The sequence below is a fragment of the Mesocricetus auratus genome, unplaced genomic scaffold (genome assembly GCF_017639785.1).
Source record: "Mesocricetus auratus isolate SY011 unplaced genomic scaffold, BCM_Maur_2.0 Super-Scaffold_100010, whole genome shotgun sequence".
Lineage (NCBI taxonomy): Eukaryota > Metazoa > Chordata > Mammalia > Rodentia > Cricetidae > Mesocricetus > Mesocricetus auratus.
Genome location: NW_024429194.1, coordinates 33,731,074 through 33,755,674, shown reverse-complemented (window position 1 = coordinate 33,755,674; position 24,601 = coordinate 33,731,074). Strand labels below are relative to the sequence as shown.

General features: G+C 48.6%; 2 protein-coding genes and 1 long non-coding RNA gene across 3 annotated transcripts in view; 2 read left to right on the top strand and 1 right to left on the bottom strand.

Annotated features, from left to right (window-relative positions):
- Positions 1-7,380, top strand: part of LOC101842686 (sterol 26-hydroxylase, mitochondrial) — a 28,399-nt gene extending 21,019 nt beyond the window's left edge. Inside the window, exons 2-9 of the mRNA XM_005070489.4 lie at positions 1,148-1,338; positions 4,608-4,807; positions 4,895-5,092; positions 5,212-5,384; positions 6,162-6,328; positions 6,520-6,601; positions 6,673-6,885; positions 7,029-7,380. Coding sequence (XP_005070546.1) covers positions 1,148-1,338; positions 4,608-4,807; positions 4,895-5,092; positions 5,212-5,384; positions 6,162-6,328; positions 6,520-6,601; positions 6,673-6,885; positions 7,029-7,148 — 1,344 coding nt within the window. The 3' untranslated portion in view covers positions 7,149-7,380. The remainder of the gene's footprint in view (positions 1-1,147; positions 1,339-4,607; positions 4,808-4,894; positions 5,093-5,211; positions 5,385-6,161; positions 6,329-6,519; positions 6,602-6,672; positions 6,886-7,028) is intronic.
- Positions 7,381-8,487: 1,107 nt separating this feature from the next.
- Positions 8,488-18,211, bottom strand: Prkag3 (protein kinase AMP-activated non-catalytic subunit gamma 3). Its single transcript, XM_005070488.4, has 14 exons — positions 17,851-18,211; positions 17,478-17,517; positions 16,769-16,921; positions 16,046-16,452; positions 14,773-14,854; positions 14,584-14,642; positions 14,454-14,499; positions 14,230-14,284; positions 13,653-13,779; positions 13,342-13,507; positions 10,837-10,874; positions 10,532-10,678; positions 9,998-10,232; positions 8,488-9,470 (listed from the first exon to the last, which is right to left on the bottom strand). Exons 1-13 carry the CDS (start codon positions 17,881-17,883, stop codon positions 10,116-10,118), a joined length of 1,470 nt encoding a protein of 489 aa, XP_005070545.1. The 5' UTR covers positions 17,884-18,211; the 3' UTR covers positions 8,488-9,470; positions 9,998-10,115.
- A 1,845-nt stretch (positions 18,212-20,056) lies between these two features.
- LOC106021173 lies at positions 20,057-22,416 on the top strand. Its single transcript, XR_001196510.3, has 3 exons — positions 20,057-20,230; positions 21,313-21,429; positions 22,063-22,416. It is a non-coding gene; the product is annotated as an uncharacterized LOC106021173 (long non-coding RNA).
- Positions 22,417-24,601: the final 2,185 nt, after the last annotated feature.

Sequence of the window (24,601 nt, the reverse complement as noted above, 5' to 3'; positions counted from 1 at the left end):
GGTCCCATTTATTAATTGTTGATCTCACTGTCTGTGCTACTGGTGTTATGTTCAGGAAGCTGTCTCCTGTACCAGTTCGTTCAAGGGTACCACCCACTTTCTCTTCTAAGAGGTTCAGTGTGGCTGGATTTATGTTGAGGTCTTTGATCCATTTGGACTTAAGTTTTGTGCTTGGCGATAGACATGGATCGATCTGCATTCTTCTACATGCCAGCATCCAGTTATGCCAGCACCATTTGTTAAAGATGCTTTCTTCTTTCCATTGTATATTTTTAGCTTCTTTGTCAAAGATTAGATGTTCATACATGTATGGGTTAATATCAGGGTGTTCAATTTGATTCCATTGGTCTACCTGTCTATTTTTGTGCCAATACCAAACTGTTTTCAGGACTACAGCTCTATAATAGAGCTTGAGGTCAGGGATGGTGATGTCTCCAGATGTTGCATTGTTAAGTAAGGTTTTTTTGCCTATCCTGGTCTTTTGTTTTTTCCATACAAAATTGATTATTGTTCTTTCAAGGTCTGTGAAGAATTGTTCTGTGAAGAATTGTGCTGGTATTTTAATGGGGATTGCATTGAATCTGTAGATTGCTTTTGGCAGGATTGCCATTTTTACTACATTGATCCTACATATCCAAGAGCATGGGAGATCTTTCCATTTTCTGAGGGATTCTTTAATTTCTTTCTTTAAAGACTCAAAGTTCTTGCGATACAGGTCTTTCACTTTTTATGTTGTTTGTGGCAATGGTAATGGGTTTTATTATGCCATTTTCATACATAATATGTCATTATACCTTTTTGCTACTGTAGATTTAAATGCTAAGAAGGAACTTTAGGCTTACTCAGACTCCCTAAAGCAAATATCTGCACCTAATCTGCAACAGCCCCTCTCCCAGTTTCCCATGTATCCATATTCCTCCATAGGCCTCGGGTCCTCCCGCCCCTTGCAGGTAACATCGGTGTCAGTAGTCTTACTCTTCGTATGGCCTCTTCTTCTGTCTCTGTCTGCAGAACCAACGGCCACCACTGTGCCTCCCTCTTGCACAGTGTGCTTTCGTACTGCCCGCTGGTTCCCACTCCATCTTTCCTTCCAGAAAATGTCATCTCAACTGGACCCCAGTTATTCCACTTTGGTTAACACCCACAGGCGCTGAACAAGGTCAAATACGGCCCAATGTGGACGACCCCCTTTGGGACTCAAGCCCATGTGAATCTGGCCAGCGCCTCGCTCTTGGAACAAGTGATGCGGCAGGAGGGCAAGTACCCCATAAGAGACCACATGGAGCAGTGGAAGGATCACCGAGACCACACAGGCCTCACCTATGGGATCTTTCTCACGTGAGCTGGGGAGTAAAGGGCCTGGGGTGTGGCCACAGAGGGCCAGGCGGGAAGAGAGTAGGCACAGGCAACCAGTCAGATGCCGGGCAGAGGGGACCTTTCTGCATTCCCATGAGCCAGCTGCATATCTGGAAAGCAGCCATTGGTGTGGACTGAAACCCAGAGACCAGTCACTGTCGGTTCTACAAGTACATTGTGTCATTTTGGACAAGCTAATAATTTCCGTTTTCTTGTTTTTGTGTTTCAGATCTGTAATACAGGGTGTTTGGACAAAAATACTAGCAAGGATTTTTTCAGAGTTGTTTGTAGTAGAGGAATTGGCCCTGAGGCCCCATACCTGCTAGGCACCTAACTTGTACAACCTCTCAGTCACTGAGCAGATCCCCAACCCCTGTGTAATTTTTAAGTTTTGAAGCAGGGTTTCTATCATGAAGTTGTCATGAATATCTTGAGGTTACAGACTGGAACCACAAAGCCTGGCTTCAGATTCATTTTTCTGCATTATGGTTGAAAACACATCAATTTATTGTTGAGAAAGTATCATTATCATTTAGTTGGGAGGGCTCCATTTCATTTCATAAAATATGTCTCTGAGTGTATTGCATTATACACAAATCATGGATGCATTCCACATACATGTAGATACATAGAGATTTCAGTTGTGCCCAGAAAGATTACAGTTATTTTGGCAGTGGCGTTTGAAGGATGGACTGTTACTGATAAGCTCATTGAAGTGGGTGACAGAATTGTGATGGATACAGGTTGTAATTGGATACATTCAGATGTCTCCTAACTGTGTCAGTAGAACTCCAAAAATAGTAAGTAGCTTTTCCCATCATGTTTTCGTATAGCTGCCACATTGATCATACCTGTGCATCTTGACAATGCCAGACACCAGGCTCCTCCCCATACAGCTGTGGTCTAATTTTATCATTAAAACTAGCCTTGGAGTGGACAGTATTACTATCCCCACTTTACAGATGAAGCAACAGAAGCCAAGGGAGGTGACACCCCTAGTCAATGATGAAATAGATCTCCCTGATTCTGGAACTCAAGGAATTATATATAGGCTTGGTTCTTGGGAAGGAAAATGACCTGTCTTAGGTTCACTGTAACTGTCTCTGATGTCTGTAGATTCCGTCTTTGGGTTTCCTTTCTTGTTTCTGTCTCCTTCGCAGGTGAACAGTTTCATCACTAAGATGATGATTCTTGGGATCTTTGTTCCAAATTCTGAAGCTAGAGAATGATGTTTAAGACCTCTTTAACCTCCCTGGCCCTGCCTGCTAGAGAGAGGCCGCCTGGGTCTGACTTGACAACTCAGCTGAACATGATGTAGGACCCTTTGGGGATCTAGTTGTGCCTCTTACTCTAGAGCCAATTCTCTATGTGGGTCACTGGTACTCATTTAAAGGCTACTTTGTGCTAAGTGTATATCACATGCTTCTAATCCCAGTACGAAGGAGGTAGAGGCAGGAAGATCATGATGAATTCAAGGGCAGCCTGGGCTACGTGAGACCCTGTCTGAAACAGATACACACCAAGTAAACAATAAGTAAAAGCTATTTTTCAAAGCTATGCTACTTGTTTTTCCTGCCTTGTTTTGACACATGCGTCTTTAGAATCTTCCTTTACAAAGCAGTCCTCCTCACACGGAATTGCTTTTTCCTGGGCCGTTGTTAAATGTCTTCACATCTAGCTCCTTGAAAAAGCCTCAACAACCCAACGGATCTGTTTTGATTGCCATTTCTTTTTTGCCAGTACTCTTAGTTTATTTTTTGTGACAGCCTTCTTCAAACACAAGCAAACCTCCTAGGAGCAAGGGTTGAGGCTTATTTCAAAAATTTTAATTTCTTTATTTTTTTAAGATTAAAAAATGTTTATGTGTGTTTTGTGTTTTGCCTTCATGTACAGCTGTGCACCACATTCCTGCAGTGCTTGCAGATGCCAGCGGACCCCCTGGAACTGGAGTTACAGATGGTTGTGAGCCACCATGTGGGTGCTGGGAATTGAACTCAGGACCTCAGGAAGAGCAGCCAGTGCTCTTAACCTCTGAGCCATCTCCCCAGCCCATTTTTTTTCTTTTTAATACTTAATTGTTTTAAATTTTTTGATAGTAATACTGTTTTTTTTCTCCTTTGTTTGAGACAGGATCTCATGTAGTCCCAGCTGGTTTTAAACCCATTATTCAGCCAAGACTGACCTCAGCGATCTTGATTCTCCTGCCTCGTTGTTATATAAATAAAATTTCCAATTTTCAGTTATGAAGTGCTAAGTGTTCCCCTCCACCCCATTCTGTTCTCCTGAGCGCTCAGTGCTGTTAATTGTTGAGTCTTCATTCTCACTTTAGCAGAAGTGTGCAAACACGCACAGCTGTGTGTGTGGGGGGGGTCCCTCTCTTTCTCATAGCACAGGACCACACTGAATTTGTTGCTCTGCAGCTAGCCTTAAGGATTTGATCTAGCTTGCATAGGACAGGGTATGGGTTTGGGAGTTAGTTGAGTGTGGGACTGCCCTTAAACATGTCTTTGGAGCATGTCTGCTACCCATTTGGGCCTCCCTGTAAACCAGGATAGATATCTAAGCATCTACTGTGTGGTTAGAACAAAGACTGGAAGCTTCAGTTTTGTGGGTCTCCTGTCCCCTTGACCCACTGAACCAAGGAGAGCATGGATGCTTAGAATACTGGCAGCAAGGGAACCCCAACCTGATCCTATTTTATTTCTCAGCCTCCTCACAGAAGGCCTGGGTGCAGCTCTTATCATTGCACTACAAAAGATTCCAGAGTTGCATAATTCAAAGATACTTACAGTCAATATTTACTAAACACCATGTGCCAAGCACTCATCTGGGTACTCAAACAACCCTGCTGCCCAGGCAGTCATCTGTAAACCTATGATTTTTGTTGGTTTGTTTTTATTTGGAGACAAGATCTTATTTCTGTAGCCCAGGTTGATCTCCAACTTACGATGGTCCAACCAACATAGGGAATATGGGTATGTACCACTAGCCTTGGCTAGACCTATGATTTGAGCCTAGGTAGTTCTAGGTTCTAGAAGGCCACCTTACCCATTCACATAGTGCTGTGGCGGGACTCTGAGGTTTGTGGTTCATTCTGTCTTCCTTTTTAAAAATCAACTCACCCCAGACAGGAGTCTGGAGTTCCGGCAGCACTCAAAAACAATTTTTAGTAAAGGGTTCTCCAGGAGTCTGAGATTCTCTCCACTCTCTGGGGACCCGTGCTTACCTGTGCTGTTCTCCACATTCCCCAGGCAAGGGCATCAGTGGTACCAGCTGCGCCAGGCTTTGAACAAGCGGCTGCTGAAGCCTGCCGAGGCTGCACTCTACACGAATGCCTTCAATGAGGTGATTGACGACTTTATAACCCGGCTGAGCCAGGTGCAGGCCGAGAGTGCATCGGGGGATCAGGTGCCAGACATGGCTCACCTTCTCTACCACTTTGCCTTGGAAGGTACCCTTGCTGGGAGAGGCTGGGGCAGGAATGGGCTTTCTCAGTCCTCTGGCTCTGCCTGCTTGTGACAGCCTCTGTACTTCTCAGCCATCTGCTATGTCCTGTTTGAGAAAAGGGTTGGCTGCCTGGAGCCCTCCATCCCTGAGGACACTGCCACCTTCATCAGATCCGTCGGGCTCATGTTCCAGAACTCACTCTATGTCACGTTCCTCCCCAAGTGGACTCGTCCTCTGTTGCCCTATTGGAAGCGATACCTGAATGGCTGGGATAACATTTTTTCCTTTGGTGAGGAGTCCCAATCTGGGGCCAGGGAAGGAAGCTGGCCTCTCCCATGACTTCCTTCACACTCCCTGCTTTTCCGGTGGTGTAAGCTCACCTTCCTCTGCTCTCCATGGCCCCTTCAGGGAAGAAGCTGATTGATCAGAAAGTTAAGGAGGTAGAAGCCCAGCTACAGGCAGCCGGGCCAGACGGTGTCCAGATATCTGGCTACCTGCACTTCCTGCTGACCAATGAATTGCTCAGTCCTGAGGAGGCCATCGGCACCTTTCCTGAGCTGCTCTTGGCTGGCGTGGACACGGTATGTTAGGAAGGCTGACAGGGAAACCAGGGACTCCCTGATTTTATTCTGTACTCTTCCCACCCTGCCTCCTGACACACATCTTCGTCTCTTATACTAGCTTCTTCTATATCACTGCGGTTGTTTGCCCAGTTGAGGCAAACAGGACTCGCCTTTTTGTGAGGGGAATTCCATCAAGGTCTGGGCCCCTGGCTCTGTGTGTGTGTGTGTGTGTGTGTGTGTGTGTGTGTGTGTGTGTGTGTGTGTGTCTGTCTGTCTGTCTTTCTTTCTCTTTCTGTGTGTGTGTGTGTCTGTCTGTCTGTCTTTCTCTCTCTCTCTCTCTCTCTCTCTCTCTCTCTCTCTCTGTGTATGTGTGTGTGTGTGTGTCTGTCTGTCTGTCTGTCTGTCTGCCCCCAGCCGGGAGATTCCATCCCACAGAATTCCAACTCTCTTGCTGCGATTTAGGTATAGAATTGGAAACGTATCCACAAGCACCCTCTCTACTTAGGGGACTCATTTCTAGCAGTTTTTGTGACATGCTCCTTCCTTGTTACGTGCTATAGTCCCCTCAGTGGTTGAAATGCAACCTTCCTCCACATCGGCCCTTGTTCAACCTGTGGGTTCACGTTTAGCACAGAGATTCCCCAGGAACCATCATCATATCTTTTTCTTGTCATCCTGGTGGCAAGTCAGCTTTCTTGTATTTACATCCACTCACAGACCCTCCCACCACTTGGCTATCCTCTTCCCTAGAAATTGTCCTCTTACTTCATCTTCATCTCCCATTCTATCTCCTAGACATCCAACACGCTGACATGGGCCCTGTATCACCTTTCCAAGAATCCAGAAATCCAGGAGGCCTTGCACAAGGAAGTGGTGGGTGTGGTGCCCTTCGGGAAGGTGCCCCAACAGAAGGACTTTGCCCACATGCCCCTGCTCAAAGCTGTGATTAAGGAGACCCTTCGGTAGGACATGATTCCATGTGCCTAGGGTCTACATAGGATCTGTAATCGGGCAGGAATGGAAAGTGGGGACTGCCCAAGGCTAGGGACAAGAGTGATATGGGAAGAGGGTCTCAGCACCAGAAAGCCAGGGATGAGTAAGACGCCTCTGCACCCTATCTGGAAGCAGAGTCTAGACTTTGTTTTCGCTGCAGCCTCTACCCTGTGGTCCCCACAAACTCCCGGATCATCACAGAAAAGGAAACTGAAATTGATGGCTTCCTCTTCCCCAAGAACGTGAGTTGGGCTAGAGCACCAGGTGCCCAGGAATGCCTGCAGCCCTTACTGATGCCATTCTTCCTCTGTAGACCCAGTTTGTGTTATGCCACTACGTGGTGTCCCGGGATCCCAGTGTCTTTCCTGAGCCTGAGAGCTTCCAGCCTCACCGATGGTTTAGGAAGAAAGAGACTGAAAACTCCAGGGTCCAACACCCATTCGGCTCCGTGCCCTTTGGCTACGGGGTTCGGTCCTGCCTGGGCCGCAGGATTGCAGAACTGGAGATGCAACTACTGCTGTCAAGGGTGAGCAGGGATGTGGGGAGGGCTGTGTGGGTCAGGTAAGATGGAGGGATTCAGGGAGAGGAGGGGCAGGGAGGTCCAGGGTAGATGTCTACAGAAGGAACAGAAATCAAGATTCCAGTGGCCCTGCTCTCTCGCCCTGCCAGCTGATACAACAGTATGAAGTGGTTCTGGATCCTGAGATGGGGGAAGTGAAGTCTGTGGCCCGCATTGTCCTGGTTCCCAGCAGGAAGGTGAGCCTGCGCTTTCTGCAGAGACAATACTGAGCTGGGCTCCTGCCTCCATGGGGCTTCTCCAGGAACCCTGGCACAGCTGTCCCTGACCAGTCTCATGTCACATGTCAGGATGTCTGATTTGACAGGGGAGCTCTATTCCCTTCCCATAGACCCCAAATGTCTGGCACAATCTCTACTGAGCATCACCCACTCAAGACAGTAGAGCACTGCATATCACATGGCAATCCTTGGGTCCGATTTAAAATAAAATTTAAAATTCAAATTTGGTGGGGTCTTTGTTGTTCTTTTTTGATCACTCAGCATCTGACCCTCTTTTTGTGGGGAATGTCTTTCTGCACCTTAGAATCATGGTGGGTGGCCCTGCTGGACCTACTTCTTGGAGCACCGAGAGACCCATTTGCTTCTGTAGACCTCAATGACAGATTCTTTATGGACACCCAAAAAGGGCTGTGACAGTCCTGCTTCAGCTCTAGATAGTAAAAGCCACCCGCTGGGTACCACAGTGAAGGCCTATAGCTATAGCTACCCTGGAGGCTGAAACAGGAAAGTTGGCTGAACCCAGGAGCTTAATACTCACCTGAGCAACGGAGTGGGGTGTCTGTGTGACTGGGGATTAGAGTTTGGAGGTCAGTGTTCATAGTCTGTACTTCAACTACTAAAGGCATGGCCATTATGGTAAACAGTATGAAGATCTCCCCCCCCAAGAAAAATAAAAAATGGGACTAACCAGTTGGGCATGGGGGCATATGACTTTAATCCCACCACTTGGGAGGCAGTGGAAGGTGGATCTCTAGGAGTCTGACACCATGTTGGCCTACATAATGAGTTCTAGGCCAGCCAGGGGTATGTAATGAAACCCTGTCTCAAAAGAAATTTAAAAAGAAGGAGGAGGAGAGGAAAGCAAATGAGCTGGGCTGACGGCTCAGCGGCTCAGTGGGTAAAACACTTGGCTCACAAGTGTGAGGCCCTGAGATCAAATTCCCAGGATTCATGTAAAGCTTAACAAGACAGGAATAGTGGAGTCTGGAATCCTAGTACTCCAGTCCCAGGAGATGAGAGGGAGAGGCAGGAGATCCCCAGAGGCACAACAAAGAAACCCTGTCTCAAACAAGGTGGAAGGGAGGACCCATGCCTGAGGTCATCCACTGATCTGTACTGTGGGACACTCACACCCCCATGCACACACACAATCACACTCCACTGTGGCACATTCATGCTTGCATGCACACGCAATGAAATAAGTAAGTGAAAAAGAATTTTAAAAGATTGTAGAAATATGAATCCACTCTTTCTGTGTTGGACCTCTGGATCTGAGGGCTCATGACATCAGGGGGCCTGGTAACAGCAGATAAAGAGACCCCGACTTAACTGAGATTAATTTCTTTCTACTTGGTGAATTGAGTTCATTGTAGAAATTACATCCAGTATTACAGGATCAGTTATGTTTCCTGCAGACTCCCATTTGTAGACTGGGTTTCACCTACTATGTGAGTAATTAATAAATGTCTTCCTTATCATTTCGTTACAAATCAAAGACAACAGTCTACCCACAAAATAAAGGCCACTTGCAGTTTTTGATAATTCAGACTTTCCTTCAAGTCTTTGAGTTCAGGAGACACAAGGAGCTTGCCACAAGTTCATTTCAATAACTGCAGTGTTTGAGTAAGCCCATAGCATCTGAGGTCATGGCTTGCTCTTCTTTCTTGATTGCTCATTCTCAGATCTAAATCTATCTGGGGGTAGAGGACACTGAGGGGAGCAGAACAGTGCTCACTGGTGAGAGCTAAGGAATCCACTGTACAGCAATGTCAGGAGCCCCAAGAATACCACATGCTTCTGTAGACCTCAATGGCAGACCCGTTACAGACACCCAAAAAGGACACCGTGACAGTCCCATTTCAGCTGTAGATAGTAAAAGCCACCTGCTGGGCCATGATGAATGTCTACTATAGCCCCAGCAGGCAGCTCTAGAATCAAGGGCTGCTCAACATTGGCCACCAGCAGCTTGGAAGTGCCAGGAGAGTAGGATGGTGGTGGCACAATGGTGGCTTCCACAGAGAAAGAACAACCAGGGCTCCTAGGAGCTGGGGACATGCATCCAGAACCAAGCATTCCAGGCTCCCAGCTAAATGCTCACTGCCACACTGAGATCAGCCCTGACCCAGGCGGAGGGAAGGGCATAAGAAAGCACGGGGCACACACATTGTTCTAGGCTGATCGCAGTGCCTCTGGGTCAGGACTTTCAGGCTTGACTTGATTGGGCTTAATTTCATCATCCTGGTGTTCTGCGCATGCCCAAAAGCTTCTGGGAGTAGAGGTACAGCAAGGACAATTTAGTGAAGGCTGGAAAGCCTGTGAGAAAAAGAGGAAATGGTGAGCAAATCGGGAAGAGGAGGTGCCTTCCCAACAGGAGTCTCACCCTACTGCCAACTGGGTGGAATTTCTGCCCCATTCTTTGGCAATGCCCCCCAACCAAGCATGGTACCAGGACAGTCCACAATCTGACAAATTCATAAGATGAGCAGTAGGTGGAAACTCCCTCCCTTATTAGTCCATACTGATGATAGAAACACATTCAACAAAAGGTTGCTAGCTTGTTTTATTCTCAAAAAATTCCCGGTGGGAACAGCATGGAGAGAAGGCAGCTATACCTTCCCAGAGTTCAGGACGCCTCACCTCCACCCATCCCTTCCGGCAGGACCTCCACAACCTCAGCTGGAAATGGGACAAAGTAGTGGTCTGTAAAGCCTTTGTTGGCAGTTTCTATGGGGCTGCTCAGTCATGGCTGGTGCCACTGTCATCCTCAGGGTACCCTAACTTGAGGTAAAGGATCTCAGAAAGACTGAGGTACTAGCCCTACAGCTCATGGCAGAGCCTACCTGTACCAGAGCAGAACCAGCAAACGAGGGTGGGAGAAGATGAAGGCCAAGTTCCCCTAGATCCTCTCATTGGTTTTCAGGTGAGGAAGATGACTCGGGAATGAGGACTCAGGAACTCTCAGGCAGTGAGGGCATCGATGCCAGCAGGGCTGAGTACCAGCGCTTGAAGTATGTCAGACAGAGAGACCACGCCCAGAAGATGCTGGGTCTCATCCACCAACACCAGCCTGTGCACCTGTGGGTCCACAGTGTTCAGGGAGGGGCAGAGCCTTTGGCTATAGCAGCTAATAAGGGGGAAGCTTAACACAGCTCAAGGAGCAAAGGACATCTCCTGGGAACAGTTGGCCATGGCTTTGGCCACTCAGCTGGCTGTGGATCTTGGCACGGGGGCCCTATGAACAGGACCAGACACCTCCCAATGCAGATGCCAAAAGTTGGTCATGAGAGGGAAGTCAGGTCAAGTGCCCAGCATACAGGCTATGCAAAGAACTAGGCCATCTATGCCGAGGGCATGCCGGGAGGGATGCAAGGTACCTGTTCCCGTGCAATCCTGTCAATGACTTCACCCAGGCTCTCATGGGGCTGGCAGGAGAGAACTCCCTCCAGACACAGTGTCCTCTGCCTCAAAGCTTCTCCCACACTCATGTCTAGGTGGTTGTAGGTTTTCTGGGCAGCCAGGTGCTGGGGCAGGGGGAAGGGAGTCATGGATTACCTCATTACCTAGGCTGTAGCCTGGAGATTGCACTCCGACACTCTTGCAAAGGGTAGCAACAGATACTTCTCATTGAGCCTCATACTGTAGCCTCCCCGTAGCCTCCCCAGTCCCCATAGACACTTACAATGACATCAAAGCGGGAGTAGAGGCCCACGACCTGACCTGCAGCAGGGAATGGAGAAAAAAGACAGGGAAGAGCACAGCTCAGAACCAGGGTGTTCTTCAGGGTACATGGGGACAACTTTTGAAACTAGTTCCTTGATAGTCCCCCCATGCTGCCCCTATCTAGGCTTAGCATTATCACTGAGATGCCTGACTTCAGGCTCCTGTGAGCAGCAAGGAGAACATGGTATCACTTGCGAAATATGTCAGCCTCATAGTGTACAGATATTTATCATTTAGGTTCAATTTCTGGTTCACAGGAAACAGGAACATGGGAATGAGGCACGGCAACCTCCAGGAGGCAAATGGACAAATCTGGACATGGGATGCTTTTCTTAACTTTTTAATCTATATTTGTTAGTGCATGTTCGTGCGTGCGTGCGTGCGTGCGTGTGTGTGTGTGTGTGTGTGTGTGTGTGTGTGTGTATGTAGATCAGAGGACAATCTTCAGGTGTCAGTTCTCTCCTACAGTGTGGGTCCTGGGGATTGAACCCAGGTCACCAGGCTTGGCTGTAAGCGTCTTTGTCTGCTGAGCTATCTCTATATCCTTGAAGGTAGGATATAGGAAAATTAATTCAGACTTTTCCAGTGACCTGTGCCATGAAAACGAGAAGAAATGGAACAGTCTTAGGTTTAAACAGACTTCAGTGACAAATGAAGAAACAAGAAACATGAACTTCATTTGGACTTGGATTGAACAAGTTACTTTTTTTTTAAGTCATTCTTGAGAGAAGTGGGAAAATGAGAATAAGGATTGGAAATTAGGTCACAATAAATTATTCATAGTTTTAAAAATAACTGTTCCCTTTTTAAAAAGATACTTTAAGGGGCAGTGAGATAGCTCAGTGGGTAAAGGGACTTGTCAATTCCTGACAACCTGAATTTGGTCCCTGGAACTCGCTCAGTGGAAGGAGAGGACTGACTTCTGAAAGTTGTCTCCTGACCACCCTGTAGGCACTGTGGCACATAGGCACACACATGCATGTGCACACACACCTAAACGATGAAATAAACGTCACAAAGCCTTTGCACACTGCTTACTATCGCTGTGCGTGCACGTGCCACGGCGTGAATGTGGGGGCCAGAGGAGGACGGCTTTCAGGATTGGTTCTCTGCTTCCACCTTGCCGTGTGCTCCGGGGAGTCAGCTTGGGCCATCAGGCTTAACTGACAAGCGCTTTTGCCAGCTGGGCCATCTCAGCTGCCCAGTTATTCACAGTTGTGTTGCATAAAATATGCTTATTGCAGGAGATTTAGACTGAAGTGCTAGGGACGATATGATCCAATGTCTGCAACTGACTTTCTTCAGAAAAACGATGAGCTGATCATGGCGATATACTGTTCTTTCATTTCATTTCCTTTGAAATTTATGTATAATTTAAAAGCTTAATAAATAATATTCATAATATTCAACTTCATTCTGGTATATATATCTTTGAGTTATTTCTTTTTACTGCAGTATATGTAGTGTGTGTGTGTGTGTGTGTGTGTGTGTGTTGTCAATGTGTGGGCATGTTTCCGTGTGTGCTTATATGTGTGTGTCTGTGTGTTGTCACATGTGTGGGCATGTGTGTGTGTGTGCTCATGTGTGTGTGTATGCTTGTGTGTGTGTGGAGGCAGGGGTTGATCCCAGGCGTCTTCCTCTATTACCTTCCACTTTGTTTTTTCAGGCAAGCTCTCTCACTAAACCTGATACTCCAGAATCCAGCTGGTCTAGCTGGTCAGCTCATTGTCCCAGGGATCCCCTGCTGCCACCTCCTGAGCCCTGGGTTTACAGGCTTCCATACCATCCACACTTGTATGAATGCTGAGGGATCTGAGCTCTGGTCTTCAGGCTTAGCCATGAAGCTCTTTACCTACTGAGCCATTTCCCCAGTCCCAACTATGAAATAACTTGTGACACAGTCTAACTAAAGAGATACCCTTGCTGTCCCTCTGATCTTTCTAGAACAGGACCTAAAGGTCTGGCTGGGGACATAAGATCCCATGGTCAATTTTAGGGTGGACTAGTACAAACACAAAAGGATCTGCCATTTCCTCCTACCATAGTCATCTTGTTGCAGATAATCTTATCTATGCTCCTTCGAAGGCATAAAGGACGAGAGAGTCCCCTCCACACAAGGGGCATGGTTGCACATTCCCAAACCCCAGCATTAGGAGTCAGAGTAACTGCCACGAGTTTGAGGCTAGTGTGGGCTACATAGTAAGTTTCTGGGCTACAGGATGATAACTTATCTCAAAACAACACCCCTGTGGGGAGGCGGGGGGGGGAGGGGATTCCCTTTCACAGTTGGGGAAACTGAGGCTCAGAAAGGCTAAATAACTGGTCCAAAATTCAAAGCAAGCAGGGACTTCTAATCCCACTCCATCTTGGGCCCTACAGCAGACTACCTGAAGATTCTGCCGCCACATCCGGCCCACATGCTCCTTGCCCGCCCTCGCTAGAGCTTGTCACCCTGGGTGTGTACCAGATTCATTGACCACAGGCAGTGCGGACACACGCCTGTCCACAAAGATGTCCAGCGCAGTCAGGATAGGAGCTGTTTCCAGAACTACAGCCAAATCTCGGAATGTGCCGATGCCCAGATCTTGGATAGTGCGGCAGAGGAAGGAGGGCCGGGGCAGCAGGGCACCCTGTTGGGATGGGACACAGTGGTAATCTCATCAGATCAAGCAGCTCCCAGGGCCTCCAGCTCCTTCCTCCCTTTGCCTGGGCTAGGACACTTGACCATCAGTGTCTCCCATGGCTCCCTGCTTGCTCCCACCATCCCAGACTCACAAATATGTGCAGGAATTTGAGCAGCCGCTTGTGCGTGAGGATGTAGAGCACAGTGCCCGAGACCGGGTCCAGGACGGGCAGGCGGTGGATCCGGTTCTTGATGAGGGCATAGACAGCTTCAAACAGACTTCAAAGAAAGGCAGCAGTGAGACTAGGAGCAAATGGGAGAGACCCTCCCTCCAGGGCCCTCAAACAGGACACCAGGGTCCCTCATCCCTCTGCTTCCCAGAAGAAGTGAGTGAATTCAGGGCTGACTGAGTGGAGCAGCACAAGGGCACGATTCAAGAGGCCGAGTCAAGATGGTAAGATGGCCCAGTCCCGATAGCTCTTGTTGCCAAGGCTGATGGCCTAAGTTCAATCCCTGCATTCCAGATGGCAGAAGAAGAGAACCAACTCCTGAAAAATGTCCTCTGACCTCCACATGTGCACTATAATCACACACACACACACACACACACACACACACACACGCATGCATGCTCGCAAGTAATAAATGTCACAACAAAAACCTTTGAGATGGGGGTGGAGTTGGGTGGGGTAGGGGTGTATCGCTCAGATGAACAGAGAAGATATTTACCTGTCGTTGGGAGAGATGGAGACTAGAGGCTTGAAGCAGCCTTGTAGGTAGATCTCTGAAGAAAAAAACCCGAGTCAGGCCACAGGAGTCCCCGGTCACCTCACCCTGTCTCCTAACAGTTTCCCTTCCTGCAGGTACTTGAGGCTTCCCCCATTGGCTTGTACCCTCCAGGAAATCCCAGGCCTTGGGTCCCCAGTTTAACCCCACAATCTTCTCCAACTTACCCCTCCAGGTCTCAATCTTATGCTCTTCAATCTCATAGATCTGGACCTAAAGGCATTGGTAGGATTTAGGGTCAGGCATGAGTTCTGGAGTATCAGGCCTCCTGAAGATGCCCCTGTCCCCGGAACTCACCAGGGGGGATTTGTAGTAGCGGTGCAACACCAGGATGAAGTCTGTGATGGTGAGCATACCTGCAGGGTTGACAGGTGACAAGCTGGGGGAAGGTCGGGCCTAGGTTCAGGCTCACTGAGGAGCCCATCCTGCTGCCAATCTTACACCATGTGAGGTCTCTCCCGCCATTCCCCAACCACCTCTCCTCACCCACAAAGCTCTGCTTCTTGCTGTCCCACAGAGGGGCTGCTCTCACACCGTTGGCCACCATGGCAAAGAAAGCCTTCTTAATCTGAGGATCAGGAAAGAACAATGGCAGGGTGAGGACTGACAGTCCCTCATCATCCCCACTTGCATTCCCCACCTGGGCTCTCCCATGGGTCTTCTCTCTGATTCTTCTCCGCATGCACGAGTCTCCATAAGACTACTGTCATCATGTTTACCACACAGATAAGGATGCTTGTGCCTGGAGGCACTGAGGGACAGACAATAGTTAGACACATCAGGGCTTCCATGTGGAGGCTATGTGCATACAGACATGGTATAGTTTTTGCTCATCTAAATACTAGAGGTACACACCACACCATGCACACACATACCATAGGCAGAGCTACAACAGGCTCCCCACTAAATTTGATGCTAACTTGTTCGGATCCTTATCCTGAGCAAAACTATCCATGTGTGTTGAAAATGCTTGGTTTCCATCTTCTCTTTCCTTCCTGCCCATCTCTTCCCTTTCCTTAACTCTTTTCCTTCTTCTCTCCTGTCCTTTTGTTCTGTGTTTCCGCTATGTTGTTGTTTGGTTTCCAGGCTGGCCTGGAACTTGAGACCCTCCTGCCTCAGCCCCCTCAGTGCTGGGATTACAGATGTGGACCACTGCACCCAACTCTTTATCACACATCAAGATTAAGCAAAGCTATCAAAATTAAATATACTCTTCTGTGAAGCACAGGAACCAGATTGGGTTCTGTGGACGACACATATACCGTGCCTCGAGCATGTATGCATCATTTGCTCTGTGGCAACACTGATAACAATGGAGTCAGTTTAGTCTAATGGCAGAGGAGCTACCAAAGAACTTGCTTTTTTTTTCCTGCTGCCAGGGTACCCTCCTCTTGGTCCCGAGTGACTCCGAGATGTCTTACATACACTTCACAGTTAACAGAGTATTCTTTCTTTGTCTTGGGTTGTCCTGAGACTCCTTTGATACAGGGAGGAGCAAGCCTCTGGTCTGTATTTTTATAGATGACGGAAATAAAGAGACCAACCCCAGGCTTGACAGATTCAAGGTGACAGAGCTGTGATGGCATTTAGGGGATTCCCACAGGCCATGCTCTCACCCTATTTTCTCTGTGATGCTAAGGAGTCCTAGAAAGGGACTTGCAGGGACCATAGCTTGACAAGACATCCAGGAGTGTATTAGTGGCAGCTACTGAGGCAGGAGGCTGAGTCCTGAGGTCAACTAGGGTCAAACCAGTCTTACCTCCAGCATAGTATCAAAGATGACCAGTTTGGAGCTGGTGGCCATGGCATCATAGCAGGTGTGTTCCTGCATGAAGTGCATATAGACCTGAGCCCCAGGCTTCTGCAGCTCATCATCCCAACTCAAGCTGAGAAGTGGGGCCTGTGGGGATGGGCGAGGCTGAGGCCTGTCCTCCCCCAGGCCTTCGAGCTCACAGTCCCAGGCCTCTGGGTCTGGGAACTCCATGGCCAGCTCTAGGTCACCTGTGCTGGAGCCCACTGCTGAGGCTGCACAGTTGGGCAAGAGGAGGTCCCACTCCGTAAGGGAGGTCTGTGCTCCAGCCAAGGGAACAGCTTGAGCCAAGGGTGTGGCCTTGGGGAATGTGGCCTCCTCCCTGGCAGACTCAGCAGCTGGTCTGGACTGGGCACCTGTTGGGGAAGAAGGCAGGGAGGGGAATCACTGCATATTCCAAAGCACGTTTTCTTGCTTTCAGGGCTTGGCGGCACTGGGGCGCTGGGATGTTGTGGAGTCTCAGAGTCCTAGCAGACAGCAACTCTCTTCCATCTTTCCAAGGCGGCTGCACTAGGGCCCTGCATCAGCAGCACAGTTACTGCCTCTCATGTGGGAAGACCAAGGCCAGAAGATGAGAGACTGATCAAGCTCCATGTGATGGAGAGATCTCAGGTCAGGTCCCACTCCGGAATTCCTGCTGCCCCCTGTCACCAGAACTGACTTTGGCCTCACCTTCTCCCAAACCTGGTGGCTCTGCTTCCTCTACAGCCTCCTGCCTTGTCCACCTGGAAGCCTTGACAAGCCGCGCTGCACAGGCTCTTTCTGAGCTGGTGGCCACAGCTGGTGACGGCCATGAGTTTTCTCCTTGTTCTAGGAAGTTCATCTCTGGAAGGAAAGGATCTGTTTGGTTAGTAGGGGCTACAACAAAGCCAAGCACAATGTCATTAACGACGATATTGGAAGCTTTCAAAACCACCCCCCCAGACATATTTCTCAATTTTCTATTCATAGAAATCTTCCAAGGCAGATACTGTAAATAGGAATAGCATTCCTATTTAGCAGCAAGAGACCAGAAACTCAGAGAGGTTATGCAATTTGCCACAAATCACACAGCTGGGATAGTGGTAAGGTTAGCCCTGGAGTTCAGATACTCATCAAAGAGGGAAGGGAAGGTGGGAACACACACTGGGGAAAGGAAGAGGGAGAAGGCAGAGAAGGGAAAGGTTCTCTCTTGACAAAAGCCAAGATAGGAGTTAGGGATTGGGGTCGGGGAAAGGGAGGAGACGAGGGAGCTATAGAGACAAGGCTAGGCCCACAGGCAGCAGCACTCCACCCACCTTGACCCTCTAGAGACAAGGCTAGGCCCTTAGGCAGCAGCACTCCACCCACCTTGACCCTCTAGAGACAAGGCTAGACCCTCAGGCAGCAGCACTCCACCTACCTTGATCCTCTGGATCCCCACTGTGGCTCCAGGCCAGGGTCTATGGAAGAGAATGTCTGAATTGTTGTGAAAATGCTGTCTGTTCTAAAGTCCCTGGCTTGTCCCCTTTAAAAAGCACAAGCACATCTACCCACACACCACGTGTGTACAGATACGCACAACATACACATTTGCACACTCCTGGCACACACAGAATCCCACACAGGCACACAAAATACATACATACACAGATCTGGCCCACTCACACCCACAGAGTACAGTGCACAGCAAGCGTGTACACACACACACACACACACACACACACACACACACACACGGCCACATTCTTGCTGTCTTCCTACATCCCAGCGCCGGCCCCCTGGGACCCCGGTACCCCAGGCAGTGTGTGTTCCAGCTCAGGCTCCATGCGGCCAGCCCTAGCCCGCTAGAGTGTCAAGTGTGTGACAGGCGGCAGCGGGGTGGCACTATTCTGGGCTGGCCTCTGGCAGCGGGCCCTCAGGGATCGGGTTCTCTCTGATTGTCAGGTCTCAGGAGGGAACGTTCATCCCGCAGCTGTTCTCTCACTGCGGCTTGGGGGCGCTGCGGAGACGGAACTCTCATCTTCGAATTGAGAGTTCCAAGGAGGAAAGTTGGCCGTCTTCACTTTCTCCTCCGTGCAAACTTCCCTAGCCCAGGGTGGGATGAGTTAGGAGGGATACACTCGAGGCTGGAGATAGGTGAGGGGGTTGTGGGCGGTCCTGAGAGAGCAGCCAGGGTATGTCTAGATAGCCCCTTTGAGTCCTGCAACCCTTCCTAGGAGAAAGATGAAAAGAGATGGCGAGGGCAGGTCCGGCAGGTGGGCACTCTGCTGGTCATCTCAAAGGGGCAGGATGGGATTGAGAGCATGGGCCCGTATCTGTGTGCAGAGGAAGCAATACCTGAGTCGACCTGTGGCTGGGACATGAGTGGGTGTGCAGGAGCCCAACCCCTAGCCCACTGAGTACTGGCTGTGCATCTTCCTATGCCAGAGGGGAACCCAGCCTGCCTCCGGTGGCGGCTCACTCCCTTATGGCATTCCTAGGGCCTGAGTCACAGTCCAAATGTGAACCGCTGACCTGACCCAGCTGCTCTGGCTTCCCTCTCCCTGTCCCTCCCCTTCCTTGTCATTCCAGTCTCTTCCATCCGGACCCCCTGGCCCTAGTGGACACTCAGAAAAGGACTATTGGATTTCCTGCTGGATTTATTGAACATATTTCCTTTCCTCCCTCAAAGCACCTGCAACTGTCTCTGAGGCTTTGACTTTTCATGGAGCCTGGATCAGTTGCCAATAGTGGAACTTCTGAGGCCCAGCAAATGGGGCCACCTCAAAGAACCGGAGTCCATCAGCATGCGCTCTACTGCCTAGGCATTAAGATGACAGCCACACCTCTCACATTTTTCGGAAATGTGACAGTGGTCTGCAGCTTGCCAGTGTGCAGTATTTTCCTTGCTAGTTGCTAGTCTCTAAACTAGTGTTTGTTTTAGGTTTTTAAGTAGCATCACTTCCATACACAAAATTAGGATAGACATTTGGTTGCTGTAACAAAGATCCAATTTAAGAATGCCTCGGGAGAGCCAGGAAGGCAGAGGAAGGTGGATCTCTGTGAGTTCCAGGACATTGTGAGATCCTGTCTCCAAAACAAACAAGCAATGCCTCAGGAGCTTGAGAGGTGGTTCAATGGGTAAGACCACTTTGCCTTGCAATCATGAGGACCTTAGTTCAAGTCCCCAGAACCCATATAAAAAAGTTGGATGTGGTCACTTTCTGTGGAGGTGTGGAAACAGAAGGATCACTGGGCCTTCCTGGTCTCCAGACTAGTTTCATGTTTAGTGAGAGACTCTATCTCAGGAAGAAGTAAGGTGGTGACTGATAAAACAGGACACCCAACACCTTCCTCTGGCTTCTGGGAATGCATGCATACACCACACATATTATACAGAGAGAGAGGTGGGGGAGGGAGGGAGCTTCAAACAATAATAGTCTATAGATAGTCTAGAGCTAATAGGGTGGCTGTAAAGTCATTCAGAGAATCTTCCATCTTGAATACAAGATGGTCATTATAGTTTCTGCCTTACCCTTGCACTAGTAATCCAGCCAGAAAAGGGAAAAGGAAATAAATTCATGCATCTTCTAAGCCCTGAAGTGGAAGCTACTCCCTCACTTCCACTCATGTCTAATTGGCCATATTTAGCCACGAGGCCATGTTTGGCTTCAAGGGGCAGGGAGCTGAGGATCTCAGTCATTATTGTGGGCAGCCATTCTAGTTGAAATTCATTCAATTCTACCTCTAAAAGAAAAGGAAAGAAAACTAGACAGTAGGCCCATTTGGCAGTCTCTATTACAGAATGTTTTCATTCAATCATCCAGGCATGGAAATGAACTCAGAGAAAGCAGGCCATGCTTTCCAAGGTCATTTGGCAAGCAAACAACCAACATGGACCTTAACTGGGTCTGGCTGATCCCCAGAGGGACTTTTCATCACATCCAGCCAACATATTTTGGCCACCCAGGGGCCAGCAATCAAATGAGCTGAAAGATATTTGCACATGGAAGGGCAGCTCTGCCCCAAGGAGGAGGCACCCGACACACGCCATGGTGCAGGGTGTACCAGATCTGAGTGCATCAGACAGTTGGGGAAGACTTGCTAGAGGAAGAGGTCCTGTGCGGAATACGGAGACTGGAGCGTTGCGGGAGAAGGCAGGGGTGTGATTTGAGTCTGTGAAGGGGACATGAGGTATGCTGGGGGACTTGGGGTGGCTTTTCCAACTCCACTGTATTGCAGGCCTTTGGGGATGGTTCACAGAGCTGGTATCTCATGGAACCAGCGTGAACACCCAAGCTACTGCTGTTACTATCGGAGTCCTACAAGAGAGATGCACTCAGGCTATCAGTGGGGGGCAGGGGAGGTTGGAAGAGGCAACAAGGGTGGGGCTTGGACTCTAGTCCTTGCCCCGGTGGTTCCAAAGAAGTGGGATTTGTCAGAGGGCTCACATAGAATAGGGGATTTCTAAGCTACAAATGGAGTTCAATGATAGAGAGCGTTTACATCAAATGTGTGAGAACCTTGCAGCATGCAAAGTGAGAAAAGGGAAAGAAAACGAAGGGGATGGGAAGAGATACGGGAATGAAGAAGCCGTGGTTTGATCCCCAGCTCCTCATAAAATCAGCTAGTGGTGCACACCTGTGATCTCATCACTCAGGAGGTGGAGGCAGGAGGATCAGAAGTTTAAGGCTATCCTTGGCTACAAAGAGAGTTCCAAACAACACACACACACACACACACACACACACACACACACACACAGAGAGAGAGAGACAGAGACAGAGAAGGAGAGAGACACAGAGAGAGAGACAGAGAGACGGAGAGAGAGACAGAGAGACAGAGAGACAAAGAGACAGAGAGAACCAGCCTGGTGGTGGCACATGTCTGCAGTCCCAGCACTTGGGAGGCAGAGGCAGGCAGATCTCTGATTTCAGCCTACTCTACAAAGTAGAGTTTCAAAACAGTGAGGGCTAGACGGAGAAACAAAACAAAACACCAACAACAAATGTGCCAAGGAAATGTGAGTTCCTCCTGTTTTTCCAGAAAGCCGTACCAGTTTGAGAGAGAACAGGCAAGAACTCCATGTCTAGAGAATCCTGGCATGTCAGCAATGCTTACATGATTCCATTGGCTGTAGTTACTCAAATCTGGAACCAAACAGCCTTCTAAGAGTCTTGAGGATATCAAACTGGCAAAGAATCCATAAACCTGACCATCAAGGCCTTACTTGACCCTTCTCTCTGGTTATTATCCATCCTGCATGTCTCCAACAGCTGGAAAACATCTGGGAAAACTGGAATGTCTATGAGAAAGGCATGCCACCCCACACAGCTGCAGTGGATACTGAGTGAGGATCAGCTTCTCATGGGCAAAGCTCCCTGTATGGGAAGGTGAGGTCCCAGAGAACAGACACAGCAGTAGTTAGGAGCATTGCCTGAACTCAGAGGTTGTTACTATTCAGTGGACTCTGCATTTTTGTCATCCTTTCCTATTCTGGGATGTCTTAATTACATTCATCCTGTTTCTCTTCCACTGTCATTAATGAGTAGTATGAAGGACGGGCTCTCTGCCTGTTAGGCTATGGGCCGTCAGAGCAGGGCCACCTGGTAATGGGATACCCATGCCTCAGAGAACTGGTGCCCAGCTGGAGCTGACTCACTGTTCTTCAGGAGATATGAACATTTTCTTCTTGTGGAGAAGGCAAACCCATGGATTTTGTCTTTGTTTCTTCCTCTATCAGTAAGATCCCACAATTATATTTCCCAGCTTCCTTTGCAGATTGTGTGGCCATGTGACAAAATCTGGCCAATGAGATTTCAGCAGCATTATCACAAGTAACTTCATAAGGGTGCCCTTACAAGGGAGAAACATCCTCTAGGCTCCTGATGGGGCTTATGATATGATAATCAGCACTGTAGCAACCATTAGATCACCATGAAGGAAGACACAGGTTGAAAATGGCAGAACCTCTTCTACCTTCAACTAGATCTACTTAACTGTCTTTATCTATTTTGCCCTAACAGGATATCCCTGGATGGGTAATTCGCAATAAAATTTATTTCTCATCCAAGACCAAGAACCTTCAGTCATCAGGGACTTCATGGCAAAAGGCAGAAGGACAAGGGAACATGTTTTAGTGAAAGAGAAAGCTGAACTCAAATGGAAAACCCGCTCTCAAGATAACCAGCCTACTCCCATGAATGTGGCGTTCATCCATTCCCAAAGGTCCCAAAAGTCCCATCTTAGTATTGTTATATAGGGTAGACCTTTCCAACATACAAACTTTGGGGACACAGTCAGATCATAGCATATCCCCAACCCCATCCTTATCTGACTTCTTATCTCTGGACAGTTATATTAGAAATAAATTGCCTTGTTTAAACCACTAAGAAGTTGCTTATCGTATGTACACTATGGCTAGCGTATGCACATCGTGGGAGTGGGCTAGGCTTAGCCATTCCCGTGTGCTGATATCATGCTTATGCAGTATTCAATATCTCCCAGACACCGTGCAAAATGTATCGTAGGCAGCTGAGCAGGTGGCCCCTTGCAGCCCTGTGAGATGAATCGTTTTATTATTTCTGTTTTGCAGATGAGGAAACAGAGGCAAAAATAGGCTAAGTAACTTGATAAAAATACCAAGTGATGGGGACAGGACTAACATTTATCGTTTCTGGATTCCAGCAGCCACAGCTGACATGTGAGAAGACTTGTGAAAAGCTCAGGTCTGGCAGGTACCAGCTTTTCAGTAAGTGGTTACTATTGTCATCTCACTACCTGCTCCTTGTGTCCCCAGACTTCCAATCCCAAGAAGACAGACCATGTGGGATAGCTCTGATTTTGTGGTCATCGCAGTTGTGGTAGCCTCCAGCAGGGACAGAGCTGTACAGTTCTGAAACCACTGTGGTTTCCCATTTAACAGAGTGTTCTACCGGTCCCTGCCCTGCCCTGCCCTCACCCTGCCCCCATTGCCTGCACCTGCTCCTTGACCACTGTTCCCACATCTGCTCTTGCTGCCAGCCCCACCCCCACCCACCCATCCCCTTGGGCAAGGCGAATCAGCAGAAGGCACTGGCCTCAGCTGGGTAATGTATACCTCTTTGGTGACTGGTTTTCATCTCTGGCTGTGGAGTTATGTTCCATGTAACCCTGCTTCTTGGCTCCCTTGCCTACTGGATACATAACAAGGGCTGTGCACCTTGACCCTAGGGTGCATTTGGCTGCCATCCCTGCAGAGCAAATTTGTTTGGTACATGAGGTTAAGTGTTATCTTTTTTCAACATATCAAAGGGATGAAAACACTTTGAAGAGGTTGAGTGGAGTGCCCTAGATGAAACCTACCACTGATAAGTTGCAAATGGGGTAACCTGGGCTTGAGTGGTCCAGACACTGAGAAAGTGGCCTCTGTTTTGTCACCAGACACAGAGCACAGAAGCTCTGTCCACCCTGTCCATAGCTGGAGAACAGAATGGGTGCTAGAGTCCCAAAAACCTGGGCAGAACCAGCGTCTTGTTAATGCAACCCAGGTGGCCTCACGGCTCCCTCTGGAACTTTTTCTGGAGGGACACTAGGGACAGTGTTATGCATTTTAAAATGTTCTCTGTCTGTCTGTGTCTCTCTGTCTCTGTGTGTGCATGTGTGTGTGCATGTGTGTGTCGTCTCTGTGTGTGTCTGTGTCTGTGTGTGTGTGTCTGTGTGTGTGTGTCTGTGTGTGTGTCTGTCTGTGTGTGTGTGTCTGTGTGTCTGTCTGTGTGTGTGTGTGTCTGTGTGTAGTCTGTGTGTGCGTGCACATGCACGTGGAGGCAGAGGTTTATATCAACGTCTTTCTCAACTGTTCTCTCATTTTAAGCTTTTATCTCCTGAATTTCTAGCATTTTAAATATTCATTTTGTTTGTTTGAGTTATGTGTATCAGCGTGGCTGACTGCTTGTGAAAGTAAGTGCAGGTGCCTGTGGAGGCTGGAAGAGGACATCGGATCCCCTAAAGTTGGAGTTACAGGGGTGCTGTGAGCTGCCCAACATGGGTGCTGCAAACTGAACTCCAGGCCTCTGGAAGAACACCAGAGCTTGTTAACCCCTGAGCCATCTCTAGCCCTCCACCTTACTTTTGGGGACAGGGTGTCTTGCCAAACATGAAGCTCACCAATTTGGCTAAACTGGCTGGCCTGTGAGTGTCAGGAATCTCCTGGTTCCCACCCCTATCAGTGCTGGTGTCACAGGCACACATATCCAGCTGTTACTTGGATGCTGGGGACCCGAGCTCAGGCCCTCATGCTTGCACAAGCACATTACTGACAACCATCTCCTGGCCCCTGAGAGTGTACTTACATAATGCTGAGATCTGATGTAAGAATGAGAGTCTGGTCTGCAATCATCATCTGAGAGTACAGGCATCCATCACCCATCCAGTCCTCAGTTGGTAAGCCACACAGGTCCATGCTCATTTCTGTCCGTTGCTTTCTCTCTCCATATCTGGCCTCCTCTTGAGCACAGTAGCCAATCATGTTGTCTCTTTGCTATGCTAAGTCACAGGAAAATTCTTGAGATTTTCAAACTTGTGTCT